Raw genomic sequence first — 22,195 nt, 5'->3', positions numbered from 1 at the left:
CCGAAGTTTTAATACCCTTGCAGACTTTGCCGAGATTGCTCAAATTGAAAAAGTAGCGAAAGAACTAAAGTTTACATAAATAAACTAGATCTGCATAGTACCATGTCAAATGCTTTTATACTGCAAAAATGTCATATAAAAATAGAAACAAGAAAGGAAAGCTAACTTCGGGCGGAGCCGAAGTTGATATACCCTTGCAGAATACTCTGTAAATTATATTTTCCAAAATTATTCATATGATGCATTCTTAATACTCATAAAAAAATCCCAACTTCCTAACTTTACAAACACCAAAGTTATGGCATTTCCTATCAATGAGTTATATGGCGGCTTTAGGATATAGTCGGCCGATCCTTATGAAATTTGGTAGCCAATCAATCCGGGCCATATATAAAACCCATAGAAAATCTCAACTTCCTAACTTTACAAACACCAAAGTTATGGCATTTCCGATCAATCAGTTATATGGCAGCTATATGCTGCGTGCAAAGGAAAGAAGGGTGTGTGCAAAGTTGCAATTCAATAGCTTTAAAACTGAGAGACTAGTTTTGCGTAGAAACAGACATGGCTATATCGACTCCCCTATTGATCCTGATCAAGAATATATATGGGGTCGGAAACGTCTCCTTCACTGCGTTACAAACTTTTGACCAAAATTATAATACCCTCTGCAAGGGTTTAAAAACAATAAACTCGCGTCGGTACGGGAACTACGCCTTTCAGCATCAGGCTTATATATTCGTTGCCCTTAGTTATCGGTCAGTGCATCATTCTCCGTTTGCATTGGCCTTTGTCTAGGAGCCCTTCAGTACCGTTCATCACCTTTTAATCGATGAATCATCGCCAAAAATTCATCACTGCTGATGATTAATCGATGAATCTTCATACAATTTAGTGATGAATTTTACATTGGCATGTCCTAGGAGTAAATCAGTGAAAAGTTCATCACTCTTTAATCAGTAATTGATCACTCTTTTTTCAGTAATTCATCACTCTTTAATCAGTAATTCATCAATCCTTTTTCAGTAATTCATCACTCTTTAAGCATTTACTGAATAAAATGCGATGAATTACTGATTAAAAAGTGATGAATTACTGATTAAAGAGTGATGAATTCATTGCCTTTTCATCAGTAATTCATCATTCTTTAATCAGAAATTAATCGCATTTTCATCAGTAATTCATCGCTTTCTTATCGGATTTTAATCATTTTTTTTTTAAATTTTCATATAAATTTCGTTTTTATTTTATTACATTATTTCATTATTATTTTATTTATTTCATTACATATAACTAATTAATTTAACTTAATTCAATCTACATATGTACGTTTTCAGTTGTCTCGGAGGTGTTGAGGATGTTTCGGCTTCATTTCGTTCATTTCGGGTTCGGTGCTCTTTTTTTTTGACTTCGTGCTTTATGTACTGGCTTTTCCTGACCAAGTATATCTAAAATAGAAAAATTATTATAAAATATATAAAAACTTACTGCGTTTCTTGTTTTGCCGCCGGCCAAGTCTGCTTTAGTTTATGCTGGCCAACAGTTTTATTTTAAGCTTCGCCTTAAATAATGAATAAATATATTAACAGTAAGTGTAGGTACAGTTTAAAATAATTAGTAAAATAACACTTACCTAAATTTCTGATAAATTTAGTTATAACATTTCACAAAAAATCTCAGCTTCGATCTGTTCTCTCCGTTCTCTCAAATGCAAGTGCACGTAAAAACCGCGAAAACAACTTCAATTGAAAACAAGGGCACCGTTAATCCTATTGTTCTTTCCTTTGCCTAATTTGTCTTTACATGTTTCGCTTAGCGTTTAAGCAGGGCAAAAAATTCACATAACTTAAATTCACTTAAAAAAGGAATCCATACGTTTCAAAGCGATCATAATCATTTTATTTTTAAAAAGTATTTCCATAAAATAATATAATTAAAGAGAATCGACGACTACAATACAAAAAAAATTTATGCTAATTTAATTTCAAGTGTGTATAAAGTTCGTTGTAGTTTTAATACATTGTCCTCCATCTCTCAGCTCATTTTATGGGGAGAGAGACAGAGTAAGAGAGGGAGATGGAAATTGTTCTGCGTTTCCTACGATCGGCGACTGAGAATTTCGGCTCTGCCTGCGTCGCACTCGGATCTGTCGACTTTGCCTTTGGCTCTGCCTGCGTCGCAGTCCGCTGCTGATTAAAGGGCGATGCATTTTTGTAGTGATGAATTTCGGAACTGCAGGGAAGCTATATCAATTGTATCACTGTACAACAAATACTTAAACGTATTTTTAGCTTTAAGAAATCTATACAAACTTCGTACATACATATTCGTGATATATATTATTTTGTATGGTTTATCTTTAAGTCTCACTTATCTTGTCTTGATATCTTACCGCTTGTTTCCTTCAAAGTCCTCTAGCTCTACTCGTAAAGAATATTCCTCGTTATTTGTCAACATGTATATGTTCTCGTTACCAAGCCAGAAGTCTTTGCTTGGCTCACCAAATCCGTTTTTGTAATCTGCCCAATCTCTGTTAAAGTTTTCCCGAGAGTCCACATAATCATCGCGCCGTTGAATGACCTTAAATTAATAATAAATTATAAATATACTTTATTTTAGCTGTTTTCAAATACTTACCGTCCAACCTCCATCTGTGGTTTCTTGATCACAATACACCTTTAAAAACCAATATGTCGTCCCACGGATTTGTAAATAAAATACTCCAGATTGTTTCATTCCAGCATTTAAGATGTCAACACAAGAAAATCCCTTTAATTAAAATATATATATTTTTAAGGATATTCCAAAGTGCATAGAAATAAATATTTATTAAATACTATGAATTACTTTCTAAATATGCACTATTTTTCGTTTTGATTTTTTTAAGGTTCCAGCTACATCAGTGTGCATTTTTGACTGCTAAACGCAAACAAATTTAAACATACAAGTTCATGATGTAAGAAATTGTGAGGTGTGTACCCCTGGTAAAATAAAGTCGTGTATCCATGGAAACCCGTTATTATGTTATTGTTTATAACCTTAATTTTTTCAGAAGTCAGCATCACTACGGAAAAAATTATGTCCATCTGTTCGTCTGTTGGTATTCCGATTGCGAGCTTAGTTTAATAGCTATAAACATTCGCAATAGTCTTCCTATGTGTACGTCTTCAATTTTAACAAGAAAGGAAAGCTAACTTCGGGCGGAGCCGAAGTTGATATACCCTTGCAGAATATTAAGTAATTTATATTCTCCAAAATTATTCATATGATGCATTCTTAATACTCTTAAAAAATCCCAACTTCCTAACTTTAAAAACACCAAAGTTATGACATTTTCAATCGTTCAGTTATATGGCAGTTATGGGATATAGTCGGCCGATCCTTATGATATTTGGTAGGTCGGATTGATTGGTCAAAAATAAAATCCATAGAAAATCCCACCTTCCTAACTTAAAAAACACCAAAGTAATGTCATTTCCGATTGTTCAGATATATGGCAGCTATAGGATATAGTCGTCCGATCCCGGCCGTTCCGACTTATATACTGCGTGCAAAGGAAAGAAGGGTGGGGTAAATGCATCATATGAATAATTTTTGAGAATATAATTTACAGAATATTCTGCAAGGTGTATCGTCTAGCAGGTGAAACGATGTTTCGCCTTATCGCCAAGCCACCTTTATCGCCTGGCTCCCGGAATTCAGTCTGGACTTTGCCGGCAAGGTGTAACGCCTAGCAGGTAGAACCACGACCTAGCACCGTTGGATCTCAGCGTTGAAGCCTCAGCCTTGTAGACTTGTCGTCGTTCGGAGTCTCCACTTAGCGATCTTGATCCTTGGGCACTTGGGTTTCAATTTACTTATTCCGCGTTCACGCTCCTGCTTTGATTCTCGCACTCGTACTGTCCCGAGCTGCGCTTGCGCCGTCCTTTTATAGGCGCTGGAGGTGCCGTTATTTCCCTCGCCGAGCTCGGGTCCATGGTCCACTGAAGTACCGTTCATTCACGGTGTGTCCTCTTTGTGCGGGTCAGAAGTCCACCAGTTTACCGTTTGACCTCGTTGACCTTGTTATATGAGGGTCCAAGGTCCGTATATTTCAGGTTTGACCTGGATGCCCTTCATTTCTCCGGTATTCCCGTCTCCTTCGCTGTTGCTAACGCAATCTGAGGAGTTTATGGGGAGTTTAAGACTCCTCACAGCATACTGTGAAGGAGGAGCAAGTGTTTAGACGAACCTCTTCGGGGCGAAGTATATTTATAAATCCGATAACCCATCTGCCAATTGTGGCCAGGAGGATCTAAGAGCATAAACTGCGCTATGGGAGTCTTATAAGTCGTCTGATGTGGTTAGTTTTTAATTATATATTTTTATATTTTTAAGATTTTTTGTAAAAATTTCATAATGAAATTAAAACAAGGAGTATTTATGACTCCGTGCAGGCGCAACCATACTGCATAGGCATTTAAAATGCACAGCTGTCGAATCTAGTTTTGGAGTGTGATTGCTTTACTAAGTACACTGCTTCCAATGATTGACTACAGCCGTTAGTGAATGTTACAGTGTCAGTGGTAATAGTGCTTGTTGTTGCTGCTATTTAATGTCCACTATTGTTAGGTCGTCCATTCGACGTGTATACTTTGTTAGTTAGTCGAGCATGTAGCTCTGCAGATGTTATCTCAACTTTTCTATCTCTCTACTCTTAAGCTCAGCTAAGCTACGGTGATCAAGTTTGTCGTTATCCATTGTTGGTCAATTAGCAATATTAGTTTTTTTACAAATATGCAATTGCCCATCGACAATTAAATACGAACAACGTTCTGCCCTTCGGCTCCCGCAGAGCTTGGGCCGTGGCTTGCCTGCTGGATAAGAGCTTCTGGTTTCAGCCATTTGTCTTTTTATCGTTTTGCCTACACTTCAGAGCAGTGTCCAAAAATAGGTTTGGGTACGCCAAAAAAACACGTGAATGCAGTTAGAGTTTGATTAAAACTTATTTGCTCAGCGACACGTTCGTCATCAACGAATGCATGAGACGAACTGTATTAAATGTCATATATATATCGCGAGACTTAGCAACATGCTGGAGCTACGATAGGAAATAAAAAAAAAATTTTATAAGAAGAGTATTACACAAATTTAAATACAGAAAATAATTCAACGTGTATACACACAAGCCTATAGTTTACAATTAGCGAATTCGAGCATCTGCGTTTGGCTGTAAAAAAACAGCTCTTCTTTGTTTTCATTTGCAAGTAAAAACTAACAAAATCAGGGAAAACAACAGTACTGATAACAAAAATAACCTAGGATTATTTGAAATAGCAAAGACACCCTCGGCAGTTATAAATTGTAATATGTTATACGTTTATTGGTCTGAAATGTATTTAAAATGCTATGGCCACTATTTTCCCATATCTAGGACCCTTTACTAAGCCTCAAACCCGATAACGCACTCCAAGAGTAAACGAGGCCTAATACTGGCGTTTACACTCTAAAACAAGAAAGGAAAGCTAACTTCGGGCGGAGCCGAAGTTGAAATACCCTTGCAGAATATTCTGTAAATTATATTCTCCAAAATTATTTATATGATGCATTCTCATATAAATCCCAACTTCCTAACTTTAACAAGAGAGAACGCTATAGTCGGGTGCCAACTATCAGATACCCGTTACTCAGGTAAAGGGAGTGCGAGGGAGATGGAGATAGAAACTTTGATCACGCATAACTTTTTAACGAATGGTCCGATTTGAAAAATTTCTTCTACATTTCGATAGGTATTGATAAACACAATAAAACTGCATTTTTACATTTCCGAAATATTTAAATTTTTAAAATCGTATATAAGCGATTGTGGGCGTTAAAGGGGGCGTGGCACCTTTTTGAAACAAACTTGCGCTGCGTAGGAACTCCTAAAATCTACATGCAAAATGCCAATCTTCTAGCTTTTATAGTTTCCGAGATCTCAGCGTTCATACGGACAGACAGACAGACAGACAGATCGACTCGGCTAGTGATCCTGAACAAGAATATATATACTTTATAGGGTCGGAAACGCTTCCTTCTAACTGTTACATACTTTTGCACGAATACAATATACCCTTTTACTCTACGAGTAACGGGTATAAAAACACCAAAGCTTTGGCATTTCCAATCGTTCAGTTATATGGCAGCTATAGAATATAGTCGGCCGATCCTTATGAAATTTGGTATGTCGGATTGATTGGCCAAAAATAAAACCCATTGAAAATTCCAACTTCCTAACTTTACAAACACCAAGGTTATGGGATTTCCGATCAATCAGTTATATGGCGGCTATAGGATATAGCCGGCCGATCCTTATGAAATTTGGTAGGCCATTAAGTAGCCAAATATAAAAGCCATAGAAAATCCCAACTTTCTATCTTTACAAACACCAAAGTAATGGCATTTCCGATCAATCAGTTGTATGGCAGCTATAGGATATAGTCGGCCGATCCTGGCCGTTCCGACATATATACTGCGTGCAAAGGAAAGAAGGGTGTGTGCAAAGTTTCAATTCGATATCCTTAAAACTGAGAGACTAGTTCGCGTAGAAACAGACAGACGGACAGACAGACAGACGGACAGACAGACGGACAGACGGACATGGCTATATCAACTCAGGAGGTGATCCTGATCAAGAGTATATATACTTTATAGGGTCGGAGATGTCTCCTTCACTGCGTTGCACACTTTTGACCAAAATTATAATACCCTCTGCAAGGGTATAAAAAGTAGACGCAGAGCAACTCGCGGTGGTGGCACCTCTAGAACTAGAACTCTCGAACTAGAGTTCGAGGAATATTGAAACTTATCCTGATGTCAGCTTTTCAGGCAGTATTATATGAAATGAAGCCTAAGATAGTATTAAATCTGACCCAGACTTTCTTATAAATCAGGACACTTTTGTTTCCGAAAAAACAAAAAGCCCATTAAGGCTATTAAGGTGTGTGATTACCACGGAAAGCTCTATAAATTTCTGGTTAGAAATGAAAACTTAGACGTATACACTATAATTAGTGTCCCCAATTAAAAGAAGCTGTAAAACTTATCAAAAATAAACTTTATTCAAAAGAAACAAAATCAGCCTTCTTGACTAATCATGGACATTACAAATACGCTTTGAAGAACGCACCAGCAGAGAGATGTCCCTTAGAAGATTTGCTGTTCAAGCATTGCCTAGTCCTATTCTCAACTTTTTTAGAAGAACATATTCTGTCCTTGCAAAAGGTATTGCTAAATTAATATTGCTAAGGGTAGTCAACCTTAAACTTCAGCTCAACAAATGCGAGTTTATGAAGATTGAATAAAGCAAACCCTCTCAAAATAGGGGCAATACAAACATTTCCGGTTCCAAAAAGCTAAAAAAAATCAAATCTTTTTTATGTCTTTGCGGCTTCTATAAAAAATTCATTCCAACCTTTTTAAAAATTGCAAAACCAATGAAAAAATGTAAAGTAAAGGTTCAATCATCAATTCAAAAGAAAAATATTAAGAAGTTTTTAAAAAACTAAAACTTCTAATTATTTCAGATCTTATTTTGATCTATTCAAATTTATCATTTTAATCCGAAGTATAGACACTAGGTAAAATAGGTACAAACAAGCTTCATCAGTTAAGTCTAAGTTAAGAAAAAAGCAAAAAAAAAAACAAAAATTGATGACAATGGTTGTTGTATGTGTTATCACAAGATTATGAAACGGAATAATATATATGGTACACAAAAAGCTATGAAAACTGTGTTAAAACCATTATGATAAGATATATCGAAAAATCCTCAACGTTGAGAAAACAAAACACCTTGATTAAGGGAAAACGCCTATAAAGGAAGGGTTTATCCTGCGACAGGAACAATGTCGGCGTAACGTGCGTTATTTGGTCTATTGAGACAAGAAATATGCCCGGGGCTTTTCTACCGTAGAAAGAGAAAGAGCAGTGATGACCTTTGTCGACCCACTTTGAACAAAACTGGTCAAATCACAGACATTGACGACAAACGAATAGAATCGCGAAAGTGAAATAACCCACTAAAAATCCAAATATAAAACAAAAATACTTAATAACAGTAAATTTAATAAATTCAGGTCAAGTTAAGAAAACACCGCTTAACACTATACACTATACTAAATACTATTTATATATATTATGTGGGAATAGGTCTGGCAGCTTCGTTCAGCCCAACCCATCTCTAATGAGGAGATATCAAAAAGTATGCAGGAAGAAAAAGAAGTATTGAACGAGCATTAAGATCGAGAGAAGCGAATGAGCAAGACGTGCGAAAAAACGAAGTTAAATAACGACGCGATCGAATAATCCAAAAAAAACGCAGTTTAACACGATTTAAATTCATTAAAATACCTAAAATTATTATCAGAACTACTTATCACTAATTTAATTTAAATAAAACTATCAACTTATAATAAAACAACAAATAGTGGGACTTCTTATTTAAATAGGAAAACCAATCCCACAAATATGGGGGCTCAACCTACGTGAAAAGTGAAAAGTAAAACGTCGAAAAGTGTGGTAGAAGCAAAGATTTACAACGACGAAGCCTGTGGAAAACGAAAAGAAAAGCTTGCAAAAACGACGTACGAGTGTGTGAAAAGACGCTACAAACACCACGGTAATCTGCACTATACATACTTTTAACGACGCGTATGTGTATTTAAGCGACGAGTAGAGACTGTGAGTGTGAACGACGAATACGAGTAGAAGGAAGAACAACGAGTACGAGCAAAGAACTTTTTTTAAAAAAAAAAAAATAAATAAATAAAATTGTATTTGCAACTATGTCGACCCTTGCTGACTTTGAATCGGTTTTACAGGCGTTGAAAACTGAAAAAAAGAAGAATGTAGACCTTTTGCACAAGTTTGTCTACGAATATGACGGTGATCGACATAATCGAAAACGGCTACGTGGTTTTGAAGGTTTTGATTTTGTGGAAAGTGATGAACTCTTCAACCAAAAAGTGTCTTACGTTGCGCAAAATTTGTCAAACAACGACCTTGCCATAATTTGCAACATTTTGGGGTTGCAACACGATAAAAATGATCTGATGCTTCACATTTTTCGAAATTTGCGTGTTAGAAAATTACTAGAAGACGCTGATGAAGAGGACTCGGAAGATGATGAAATAGACGAACAAGAAGAGAATGACAAGGACAACGACGAGAAAAGTTCGAACGATGAAGACGACGAGTTTCGTTCTGTACGCAGCAACGCAGAAAAGCAGGCCATAGCGAACAACAAAAACGCACAGGCTGGTACAGTAGCGTCGAAGAATAACGATTCCGCTTCGGTACAAAGTTTCGCTGTGAATTCGCCGCGATTTTCAGTAAACTTCCGAGATGTTGAAGATTCTATTCGGCCATCCAGTGGAGATGATACCCTTGCAGTTGAGGTTTGGGTTGCCGATTTCGAAGACATGGCTTCCATTATGTTCTGGGATGACCTACAAAAATTCATTTTCGCGAAACGTTCTCTAAAAGGTCTCGCTAAAATGTACATTATGAGTGAGCGCGGTATAAGAAGTTGGCAAATGTTGAAAAACGCATTGATCAAAGAGTTCAAGGCCGAAGTGAATGGTGCGCAATTACATAAGTTGTTATCCGAAAGAAAAATCAAAAACAAAAGTGTTCAAGAATATCTTCTCAAAATGAAAGAAATGGCTTCTCGTGGCAACGTAGATAACAGTGCTCTAATGCAATATGTGATTGATGGCATTAATGATTTGAGCGTCAATAAATCGATATTGTACAACGCTAAAGACTTGAAAGAGTTCAAGGAAAAGTTAAAGTGCTACGAGAAAATTCGTGAAAAATCCGGAAAGCCAAAATATCAAGACGACAAGATGAAATATGCGATTGGCAAAGACAGTGCAACCCATAAAGACGTATCCATGCAAAGAAAGGTACATTGCTACAACTGTGGTGTAATTGGCCATACATCAAATCAGTGCCCTAATCGAAGCAGCGGTCGGAAATGCTTTAAGTGCAACAATTTCGGACACATATCTAAAGACTGCCCCACAGGCAAAATTGAAACGGTTGAAACTCCGAAAAATACGCGCAAAGTATCGGATGATAAATTGTCGATGTGTAAAGAAATTTCTATGAAAAACAACAAGTACACAGCTCTTATTGACACAGGCAGCAAATACAATATTATGAGTGAAAAAACGTACGTAAGCTTGAATAAGCCTGAATTGAGTGCTGTTAACATTTTTCTTGTCGGTTTTGGAAATAACAACAGGGTGAAACCATTCGGTTCTTTTAAAGAAGAATTCGAAATTGACAATCAAGTGTTTGAAGAAAATTTTCTAGTCGTTTCATCTGACTTTTTGGATGTACAAGTTGTGTTAGGCGCAGAATTTTGTAGCAACGCCGAAATACTTATAAATCGTGACGGAATAAAAATACAAAGCCGAGACATACATAACTCCGAAAATGAATTAAGTTCACTAATGAAAATCAACGTCGAAAGTACTGAAAGTGTAAACATAAACATTGACGAGAGTGCAACCACTCAAGCAAAACGCGAAGTTTACGACCTTATCAAAAACTATAAGCCGACCAGTACAAAAACAACAAACGTCGCGATGCGTATTGTTTTAAAGGACGATACTCCGGTACACTCGCGTCCGCGTAGATTCGCATTCTCCGAGCGGTGTATTATCGACGATCAAATCGAACAGTGGCTGAAGGACGGAATCATCGAACATTCCGAGTCCGAGTACAGCAGTCCGGTCGTCCTGGTTAAGAAACGCGACAATACAACTCGACTCTGCATTGACTACAGAAGGATTAATAAGGTAATAGTACGAGATTTGTTTCCCCTTCCCTTGATCGAAGACCAACTGGACCGTCTGCAAGATGCTCACGTATTCAGCACGCTGGACCTTAAAAACGGATTTTTCCACGTTAACGTCGATGCAGAAAGCCGCAAGTTCACGTCTTTTGTTACTCACAATGGCCAGTACCAGTTCTTGAAAGTCCCTTTTGGCCTTACGAATTCTCCAGGCGTATTTCAAAGGCACGTTAACGCAATTTTCCGAGACTTGACCCGATCTGGTATAGCGATTCCTTATGTCGACGATATTATAGTCCCAGCTACAAACGAAGATGAAGCAGTAGCCAATCTCAAGACAGTCATCAAGCGTTGTGAGGATTACGGTTTGGTGATCAATCTAAAGAAATGCTGTTTCCTCAAAAAGAAAATCGAGTTTCTAGGCCATAGCATTGAAAACCAAAAGATATGTATCTCAGATGAAAAAACAAAGGCTGTGACGAAGTTTCCTTTACCGACAAACCAGAAGCAACTACAAAGCTTTCTGGGTCTGGTTGGATATTTTCGAAAATTTATCCTGAACTTCTCCATCATAGCCAAGCCTTTGACCGACCTGATGAAACACGACGCCAAGTTTTATTTTGCTGACAGAGAGATAGATGCTTCTAACATGCTGAAGACTTTAATTACACAGAAACCAATTTTAAAGATTTTTCATCCGCAGCACCAAACAGAGCTACACACAGATGCATCGATTGATGGTTTTGGAGTAGTTCTACTCCAAAAGTTGCCCAATGATAACAACATGCATCCGGTGTACTACATGAGCAAGAAAACGACCGACGCAGAAAGAAAGTTTTCCAGCTACGAATTAGAAATCCTGGCAGTGGTAGAAGCATTTCGTAAATTCCGAGTTTACCTTTTGGGTATGCATTTTAAGTTGGTCAGCGATTGCAATGCTTTTACGAAGACGATGGAAAAAGGGAAGTCTGTACTCGAGTCGCACGTTGGATCCTCGCACTTCAGGAGTTTGACTTTGAAGTTGAACACAGATCAGGTACACGCATACGTCATGCAGATGCTTTAAGCCGTTATCCTGTTATGATGATCTCCGACGAAAGCTTGCACAGCAAACTAAAATGTGTTCAATCGCAGGACGAGCAACTAAAAGCAATAATTGACATCCTTGCTGAAAAATCTAGCCACAACAATTTCTTTATGAGATCGGATCTGTTGTACAAATTGGTAAACGACGATGAACTGATAGTTGTACCACCAGTCCTTCAACGCGAAATCATTCGACAGGCACATGAAAAAGGACATTTTTCTGTGAAGAAGACCAAGGAGATCATCGGAAAGGAATATTACATCCCAAATCTCGAAGACAAGATTCAACGACAAATCAAATGCTGCATTCCATGTATTGTTTCAAACCGCAAACTTGGGAAAAAAGAAGGAGAGTTACACCCATTGACGAAGGAAGCGGAGCCGCTTCAAACATTTCACATCGATTTTTTGGGGCCTCTCGAATCGACTCACAAGGCATACAAACACATTCTTGCTGTCATTGACGGATTCACCAAATTTTGTTGGCTGTATCCCACAAAAACAACATCATCCAAGGACGTCATCACCAGACTGGAGGCTCAGAGCGCAATATTTGGCAATCCTGTTCAAATAATATCCGATCGAGGCACAGCTTTTACTTCAGACGACTTCAGAAACTATTGTGAGAACGAGGGTATTGCACTACATGCAGTTACTACAGGAGTTCCAAGAGCAAATGGGCAGGTTGAACGCCTCAACGCCACAATTGTTTCCGTGTTGTCCAAACTGTCCATAGATGACCCCAGCAAGTGGTACAAGTTTATAAGCCAGGTTCAGCAGACAATCAATTCGACGTACAGCAGGAGTACACATACAACTCCATTCGAGCTTCTTGTAGGTATCAAGATGCGCACTAAAGCTGACATCAAGCTAAAGGCAATGATTGAGCAAGAACTAATCCAAATGTTCCAGGACAATCGAGACGAGATCCGTAAAGCTGCCAAGCAACAGATCCTTGTCATGCAAAACGAGAACAAACACACGTATAATCTCAGACGTAGACCAGCAGCAACATACAATGTCGGTGATATTGTCGCTATCAAACGCACTCAACTTGGTGGAGGGCTTAAGTTAAAACCGAAGTATTTGGGTCCTTATCGAGTTACAAAAGTCAAGCCTAAGGACACTTACGATGTTGTGAAAGAATCTCTATCTTCTGACGGGCCAAGATGCACTACCTCATGCGCCGAATATATGAAGCCATGGATTCAAATATCCTCCGAGGACGACGACGATACATTCGGGACGAATGTTTAGGAAGGATGGCCGAGTTGTGGGAATAGGTCTGGCAGCTTCGTTCAGCCCAACCCATCTCTAATGAGGAGATATCAAAAAGTATGCAGGAAGAAAAAGAAGTATTGAACGAGCATTAAGATCGAGAGAAGCGAATGAGCAAGACGTGCGAAAAAACGAAGTTAAATAACGACGCGATCGAATAATCCAAAAAAACGCAGTTTAACACGATTTAAATTCATTAAAATACCTAAAATTATTATCAGAACTACTTATCACTAATTTCATTTAAATAAAACTATCAACTTATAATAAAACAACAAATAGTGGGACTTCTTATTTAAATAGGAAAACCAATCCCACAATTATTAACTTTACTCGTGGACAAACCATCGAACTGAACCAAAGAATACCTATTCAATATTTAAGACAGGTACGGTAGAAATAGCTACAGAATACAAATATCACTTTTTAACAGTAAACATAACAAAAACACAAAAATGAACAAATTTATTGAATCAAATTAAGAAGAGAAATGAAAGGGAAAAGAGGATTACTTAACATAGTCGGAACTGCTTACAAATACTTATTTGGCACACTTGATAATAACGACAGAGAAGAAATATGTCAAAATATAAACGATTTAGCAGCAATAAGTGTCCTAGCAAATGAATTAAATCATGTAATGAAAACAGTCAATCGAGGAATAACAGTAATGAATAAAATGAAACTACGAATCGAACAGGAAAGGTAATTATATTGCCTAATTTTCATAATAAACAATTTCCCAGAAAACATAGAAGACATTGAGTTAGCAATGCAGCTCACAAGATTAGGTATTTTCCAACCCAAATTATTAAAACCTGATTTTATTTATATAAATTCAGAAAAAATACTAAATATTAAAACTTCAACTAGGCTTTTCTAATTAAAATTTTTTTTTCGATTTTTAAAGGCATTTGAAAGTCAAATACCTCGATTCTCGCCCAAAAATCCGAGTTCTTTTATGATGAAAAAATAATAAATTGTCCCAAAAACAAAAAAAAAATCGACAGCGTTACCTGAGTAAATTAATTATGATGTACTGTGCAAAATTTCAAAACGATTTGCTTAGTAAATTTTGCAGGATCGTGTATACCGACTTTGAAAATATACTTGGTTCAAGAACCAAACACCCCAAACATCAATTAGGTCCTTACAACAAATTTACATGCAGGAACTAACGGATAGGACAAATCACCGATAACTTAAACACTCACCGTAGATTCCAATAGCCCACAACGGCTAACCTCTTCAAATTTAGGATGATGCGAGGTCCAATCATATACAAAGAACTTTTCTTTGTTCTCCACAGCTCTAAAACAACATAACTTTAAGCTCTAAAAAGTCATAAGATGGTTTAATGGATAACTTCCTCCTTCAACAAAATTAAAATATTGTTCAATTGTGAAATATCCACATTATTTAGAAATATCCACAAATTTCTCTGTTTAAAGAAAATAACTTTTTTTAAAGAAGTTAAAAGGAAAATCTTCAGCCGGTATGATGTGCTTAAAAATAGCTATTGTTAAGGAATTTTTAATAATCGTTTAAATATTTAGCAATGCAAAGCAGCCAATCGATTTCGTAACCTATTTACCTCGTTAGGTCTAATCTAAACTGTGACCGTGAAAATAAATGTTCAATTTGTAAACCTCTATCGCAGAGTTATCGCTACAGAACATACTAAACAGTAACAACAACACAAGTTAAGTAAGGTAAAAAAGTTTCATAAATCACTCTTGTATGGGACTGACAGCTATTGAACAAAAATTTACAAAAATAGCAAATACCCAAACATAAACCACAAAGCAAGAGAATACCAAATCTTAAACAAAAACAAAAAAAAATTAAAACAATAACAATTATTAACGGAGATTCACCAGATCAGTCAAGTGCCTATTTGCCCTGGATCCACGTAGGAATTGAGCGCTTTAAAAAAAAAAAGAAATTTCATCAATAATCTCTTTCCATCCACAGATCGTAGCCAATCATCAGGAGACGCACAAAAGGTGGCACAAACATGGTACGACCTCAGAACTTATCAGAAGAATTTACAGCACCCACCACAAAAATTAGAACACAAAACATTTGTATTAATAAATAAACTTTCAATGGAGAGTAATCCAGGAAGTACACAGATGTAATGACGTAAGTAGCAATCATTCGCTAAATATCAGCAACAATATGTGGACAACAATACCAAAAGCCAAAACAATTTTCCTCAACAAGGCCGGGCTAATAACCAATCAAATAATAATCAGCAACAACCACTTGGTGTACACCAAAAGCCAAATGAACACAACAAGAAGGAAGCAAACTTTGCCAAGCCGATGTTTTATTTCTATGCCTATATTACTAAAAACAATTCTGATATAGTAAATAATAACTATATCTCAAAGGAATATTTTGATAAACAGAAAACCAGCAAAATATTATTTTTTTCCATTTATAATTTTCCTATGGGAGCTATATAATATAGATGTCCGATCTTAATTTTAATTAAATTCCATTATATTTAAATATTACTAAGTGCTAAAGAACAAAAAAAAAATTTAAAATAAAGTTATAATTTTGAAAAAAGAAATTTTCCAATTGTTCCTATGCGAGCTATATGATATAGTCGCCCGATCCGGCTCGTTCCGACTCATCCCTGTAATAGAAATAAAAAATAGAACTTTTGGGAAAGTTTCAAGCAGATAGCTTTAAAACTGAAAAAAACAGAGGGACAGACGGGCATGGCTAGATCGACTCTCCTAGAGATGCTGATCAAGAATGTATATACTTTATAGGGTCGGAAATGTCTCCTTCACACCGTTGCAAACTTTTGACTGAAATTATATTACCCTCTGCAAGGGTATAATAAAAAGGAAAAGGGACAGTCTTAAAGAGCAATTTAGGATGAAAGAAGAATAAGTTCTTTTAAGTGAGGTGTTTAATTGACTCGGGAAGCTCTATAAATGTAATAAAATAAACCCATTTGCCATTTCTGGTTAGAAATGACGTATACAATAGTGACGTATACAATAGACGTATACAATATTGTCGCCAATTAAAAGAAGCTGTAAAACTTATCAAAAATTAAACTTTATTCGATATTCTTGACTAAGCATGGACATTACGAGTACGCTTTGAAGAACGCACCAGCAACTATTTTGAGATGTCCCTTAGAAGATTTGCTCTTCAAGCATTGTCTGGTCGTATTCTCAACTTTTTTAGAAGAACAATCTCAGTCCTTGCAAAAGGTATTTGATAAATTAAGGGTAGTTAACCTTAAACTTCAGCTCGACAACTGCGAGCTTATGAAGAATAACACAGTAGGCACATTACCAAAGCATGAATAAAGCAAACCCTCTCGGTTCAAAAAAGCCAAAGATAAAATCCGACCTTTTTATGTCTTTGCGGCTTCTATAGAAATTCATTCTAACCATTTCAAAAATTGCAAAACGGTTCAATCATCAATCAAAAAGAAAAATCTTAAAATAATCATTTTTAAGAAACATAAATTAAAAAAAGGTTCAATCATTAATCCAAAAGAAAAATCATATATAGAAGTTATTAAAAAACTAAAACTTCTAATTATTTCAGATCTTATTTTGGTCTATTCAAATTTATCATTTTCATCAGATCATCAGAAAAATAGATACTAGGTACAATAGGTACTGTTTGCCTTAAGCAAATGAGTAATTAAGCAAATTGCAGACACCGACAAAACTTAGCGTTTAGACAAATTAGACCCACGATGTTCTCCTTTTCGTAGTTTAATTCCAAATGCCGTCTGAGCCAATTCGCCGTGAGGGCGAAGAAGCTAACAGCGATCAGGGTTGAATCTAGTGCAACTTAACAAAGTAGATTTACAAGGATGGTTAACATGATCATAAATTCAAAAAAAGCTGTTACATGCCGAGCCGTTTGGGGTGTTATGATTAGCGATTTCAGCAGGCTTTGCCTTGCCTCACAGCTAAACTTTCTAAATAATATGTAAAATAAGATAAGCAGATGAAATGGCTATACATCGACCGTGTTAAAGAGCTCCAGATCTGCAAACCAATGGTAGTGGGGTCAGATAGTGAATTGCAATTGTTGGCAATTCTACTGGTGGCAATGTAGCGAGAGTGGTGGCAACGAGAAACTTTCCAGGAGTGATAGCTTCCCCATCGTTACGGCTGTTGCTATCTGCGACCAATGGACGTAAGTTTAGCACCGCTTCAACCTCGACGAGCACAGTCTGGACATCGTCTTCCTTAAACAGAGCGTTTCCGACTGCTTTGATGAAAAGATGTTTGGCGGACTTCACAGACGCATCCCACAAGCCCCCAAAATGGGGTGCCCGTGGGGGTATCCGGGATCCGCCGAGAGTGAGATAGAAACTGCCACGTACATTTTAAGTGGGGTTTTGCCGCGGATGCCTAATGACACTCTAATTGGTCCGAAAATATCCACTCTGCTAACTGTAAATGGCCGACTGCTTAGAATGCCTTAGTTGTATTATTTGAGAATACAACTAAGGCTTGTATCGAAAGCAGTGAGTGCATTGACGTACGACAGCACTGCATTCTCGACGGGCGTCGATCAGCCAAATACTTTGACGCAGCAAGCCGACGAGTGCGCATAGCCCAACGTGGCAATTGGTGCGCTTAAGATGCTGGATGTACAGCCTTACGAAATAATTTCCCTTCGGCATTATTAAGGGAAACTAGGCGTTATGTTCCAGCGAGGAGCGTGCAACCCCCCCCCAACCACCCAAAAAACAAACAAACCCCAACCCCTCTCTCTTAATAAATTAATTATTCTTTAAAAGAAATTTTACAACTTTTTAAATTCGATGACTAATGATTCACGTTGAACGGACTGAACGATCGTTAAAAACGAGAGGGCTAATTCGGAAGCTGAGAGCGTAGTGCTAGTCCACAGAATCCAATTTGGGCATCTTGTAAAGCGAGAAATATAGGCGACGATTCGTATTACTTTTAGATAGGAGGAGGAATTTTCAACGATGCGAAGAATTCGATTCGACTCAGCCTCTGAGGTGATGTGTGATTCAGCATTAGCTCGAATTTCAGCCTGGCATCTGCTAAAGTCTTCGCTAAATGTTCATTAATTGGCCACGTACTGGGGTCAGCACTTAAGAACGGTGGTCCATTAAACCAGACGGGCTCGTCTAGCTCCTTACACCGTACAGCCTCGCGAAGGAAGGGCTGCAGGATTGCAATTAGTTGGCACATGTCTCCAAATTGCAGTTGGTGCGAGTTCATGAATGGCTGAGACCCTGTTGGCTACGAAGGTTTTGAGGGTTGAGAGACTTGTGCGTAACCATAAACTTACTACTTCGGAATCTGATTACATTACTACTTTGTTTAAACTAAAATGAATCAATTTCTGGACATCGCTCCAGAGTTTATCAAGTAGATGGGCTGCGCAAAGTTCTAACCTCGGTATGCAGAGACGGTTTATGGGCGAGGCTTTCCATTTTTCCGTCAATAAAGTTGTTTTGATGCCATCTGTAGTCACAGCACGGACGGAGACACAGCAACCATACGCGTCTTCTGATGCGTCCGCGAATCCGTGTATTTGGTAGCTGCCTGTTTGACTTGTGCCGACGTATCTGGAAATCTAAATGGACCCTATCTCTTGAAACGAGGAAGCGACTGCATTCCAACGCTTACACATCTTTGGCGGAATTTCTTTCTCCCAATCTATCTTCAGCGACCAAAGTTTTTGAATTAAGATTTTGGCAAGCGTGACGAGAGGACAAACCAAACCTAATGGGTCGAACAGGCGAGATGCGAATGAAAGGATCGAAGGTTTTGTTGGTGGGACGTTTCCATCCAATTCGAAAATACTACATTTAAACACATCCTGCTTCGGACTCCAATAACCCCAGTGTCGCCAGATGAATTTTTCCTTCTTGCAACGGACTTTCCTTAAGATCGCAGTTTGCTGCCCATTTGGCCAGCACAAAGCCAGCAGACTCGAGGATCTGTCAAATTTTCAGTCTGAGTGATTTAAGATCGTCCAGGGAATCTGCTCCTGATAAGACATCGTCGACATAAAAGTCGTCGAGCATTGCCTATGATCCTTTCGGATGCGATTTGGCAAATATTTCGCTGAACTGTTTTAAGCAACGTATAGGAAGATACGGAGCGCTAGCGATGCCATATGGAACTGTTTTGAGTCGATACAGTTGTAATGGATCTTCTCGGCTGCGCCGCCAGACAATCATTTGAACATCTCGATGAGTACATCTTGGTGATGGCGGCGGTCATGGCGAATGGCCGTAAGCGAAATCTTAGCAGGGTTGCATACACACAAATTTGGATCGTTGGACTCACCATAAGGAGGTCACGTAGTGAGAGCTGGGAGGTTGTTTTTGAAGAAGCATAGAACACGACCCTAAGCTTTGTAGACGAGATTTGAGGGAATGAAGTAATGGGGTTTGCTGGGAATGACATTGTCTGTTACTGACATATGTCCTAATGACAAATACTCTCGCTTGAAATCTATATACATCCCAAGCATTGTAGGGTTGGCATACATGCGTCGCTCGAGCGCAATGAATCGTCTGCGGGCTGCGATGAATCGGCCAAAAGAATGTTGATGTACTGAAACTGCGAAAGCCTTTTCGCACGACGCCTGCTCGGGTGTGTACAACTGGCATTTTGTAAGTTCTCGTACTTGCTCAATATCCCAAAATCTCTTTAGAAGGGATATGCAGGAGACTCGTCAACTGTCCCTAACATGCAGCACGGTGATGATGCTAAAGGTCGCAAAACCGTAAAACTTCCGGAAGCTACCCAACCGAATACTGTGTTCTGAAGCGTTGGACCGAAGTCGCTATGTCGAATTTTTCCTGTTGTCAGAAAATCAACCTTTGAGAAGGTCGATGCGCTTAGGCGTGTTAAAAATTGGATCAGCAAGGCGAAGGTCTTTGGGTATCCAATCACTGGGTGCTGTGTAATGCACAGGATGATACGATGAAATGGCTTTCAACACAATAAATTCAACCACGACCTCAAAGGAATTGACACGAGAGCAAACTGTAGTTTGAACTGAATGGCGAGCTGTGAAATGTGAGTTGCCAATGCCTGATAATGTCCTGTTGTGTTGATACCTCTTGAATTGAAGACCCTTTGCCAGTTCTTCGGTTATTAAATTAACATGTAAGCCCGAATCCAAAAGAACCCTTGCCGTCTGTATTTGACCTGATTGACTCTTTACATCAACCAGAGCCGTGGCTAACAAAACCTGATAGACACCATTTTGTTGACTATGGCTCAATGATGCGTTAAGTGATTGCTGAGTTAGTTGGATATCAATGATCTGTGCAGTTGCCTCCACATTGCCAGATGGATTTGGTGGTACCACATTGTACCTATGCAGCATTGTGTGGCGAGGCTTTGAGCAGACTCGGCAAGATGAGGACTTGCATTGGAGGACGCCATGTCCTTTACGCAAACAATTTATGCAGAGCGGACAACTTTTTGCAAATTTAACCCGTGATTCCACGGATGCGTTTGCGAAGGACGGACAACCTTGAATATAATGTTCCTTGGCTTTGCAGAAGTAGCATTTTGAGTTCGCAGCTTCGGTAGACTGTGACACAGTCAGAGAAGTTTTACTAGCCTTTCGATTGTTGCCGTCGCCATTGGGCCTAATTTGCTTTACCCTCCTGAGAGTCGATTCATTAGATGCAAGATTCTGATACCCCTCGTTTAATGCGTCAGTGCATTCCACAAGAGAATAGAATGATAGTCTATTTGATCTTCCCACCTAGAACGCGATAGTAGATCAAGATAGTAGAGACTCATAGATTGCCGTGACAGTGTCGATGAGCGATCTCAAAGAAGATTAAGCAAGGATTATCATAGACTCGACTAAGACTCTCCAGTGCCTTTGGGTAATTATCATCCGTTATTTGATATGCCTTAACAGTACCTATGGCTTCCTTGTCCACGCACGACAGCAGGTGATTGAACTTTTCTACATTTGTCAATTGGGGATCTGCGTCAACTAAGCTTTTAAAGAGTCCCATAGTTTTTAAAATCCGTATAATTGCCATTAAACTTCGCAACTTTATGTGCGGAGATAACTACTGAGCGACATGGACGTATTTAGTCCCAAGTTCCGTCTGACCTAGTGCAAACTGACATAAGGAACTACTTTGCTGAATTGCATAATCCGCACGACTTGCTATGTCCAAGCTGATTTCCTCGATTTCCTGCTGAAGGGTGAATGCCGTTTTGATATAGTCATTGAGAAGGTCCAATCGACATTCCATATCGCACGGATCGAGGACGCGTCTTCGTGCTAGCTGCCTTGTTGATCCGTTCAATGTTTCGCCTTACGCGGTCCAGCTTTTCAAGCAGATCATTTGTATCGGTATGATCTTCTTCGACGGAAGAATTTTTGCCTATACGCTTCTTATCCATATTTATAGAAGTGGTTGGCAGATGTACGTACAAGCACTGCCAAGGGATGAGAGAATTAATGGTAATTTGCTATAAACTAATGCACTGCTACTCCCGACGATACGTATGTATGCAGACCTAAACGGAAACGAAATCAATTAAGCTTGATACACTCAGGAGTTGAAATAAAGAGCAGCGATGAAATTTCGGCCCAAAAGAAATCAATAAAAACACGCGGTTCCCAACGAAAATGAGAAAGCCGAGAAATGCAAATTGTAGTATAGCTAATCCGGGCAGATATTGCTGGTGTCGTTGTATTAGTTTTCGCTTTACGTATTTAGGTGTTTGTGTGCGCTTGCAGCACAGCTATCTTCTGCTGGCGAATATCGCGACAAAGCAACGAACGAAAATCGGTGAAATTTGCTTTTATGTATTGGTGCAGCGACCACGTGCGAATAGAAATATGTATCTGCGAAAATGCTGCTTATTATGCAACTCCAACAGCGAAATGATGACTTCCAGAGTCCGCTCACGTGTGTGTGTGGGTGGAGCCGGTGAATCCAACAATAGCTTGTGCCCAAACGGAGGCTATGTATAATGCGGCATC

The 22,195-nt window shown here is 38.4% G+C and overlaps 1 protein-coding gene across 1 annotated transcript in view; it reads right to left on the bottom strand.

Annotated features, from left to right (window-relative positions):
* Positions 1-2,211: 2,211 nt before the first annotated feature.
* LOC108041703 (angiopoietin-2) overlaps positions 2,212-22,195 on the bottom strand; it is a 188,026-nt gene continuing 168,042 nt past the window's right edge. Inside the window, exons 4-6 of the mRNA XM_044456621.1 lie at positions 2,638-2,769; positions 2,393-2,580; positions 2,212-2,274 (exon numbers count right to left, since the gene is read on the bottom strand). Of these exons, the coding sequence (XP_044312556.1) occupies positions 2,244-2,274; positions 2,393-2,580; positions 2,638-2,769 (351 nt within the window). The 3' untranslated portion in view covers positions 2,212-2,243. The remainder of the gene's footprint in view (positions 2,275-2,392; positions 2,581-2,637; positions 2,770-22,195) is intronic.

This window comes from Drosophila rhopaloa, unplaced genomic scaffold (genome assembly GCF_018152115.1).
Source record: "Drosophila rhopaloa isolate 14029-0021.01 unplaced genomic scaffold, ASM1815211v1 contig_133, whole genome shotgun sequence".
Classification (NCBI taxonomy): Eukaryota; Metazoa; Arthropoda; class Insecta; order Diptera; family Drosophilidae; genus Drosophila; species Drosophila rhopaloa.
This window is presented reverse-complemented; position numbering and strand designations above follow the sequence as displayed.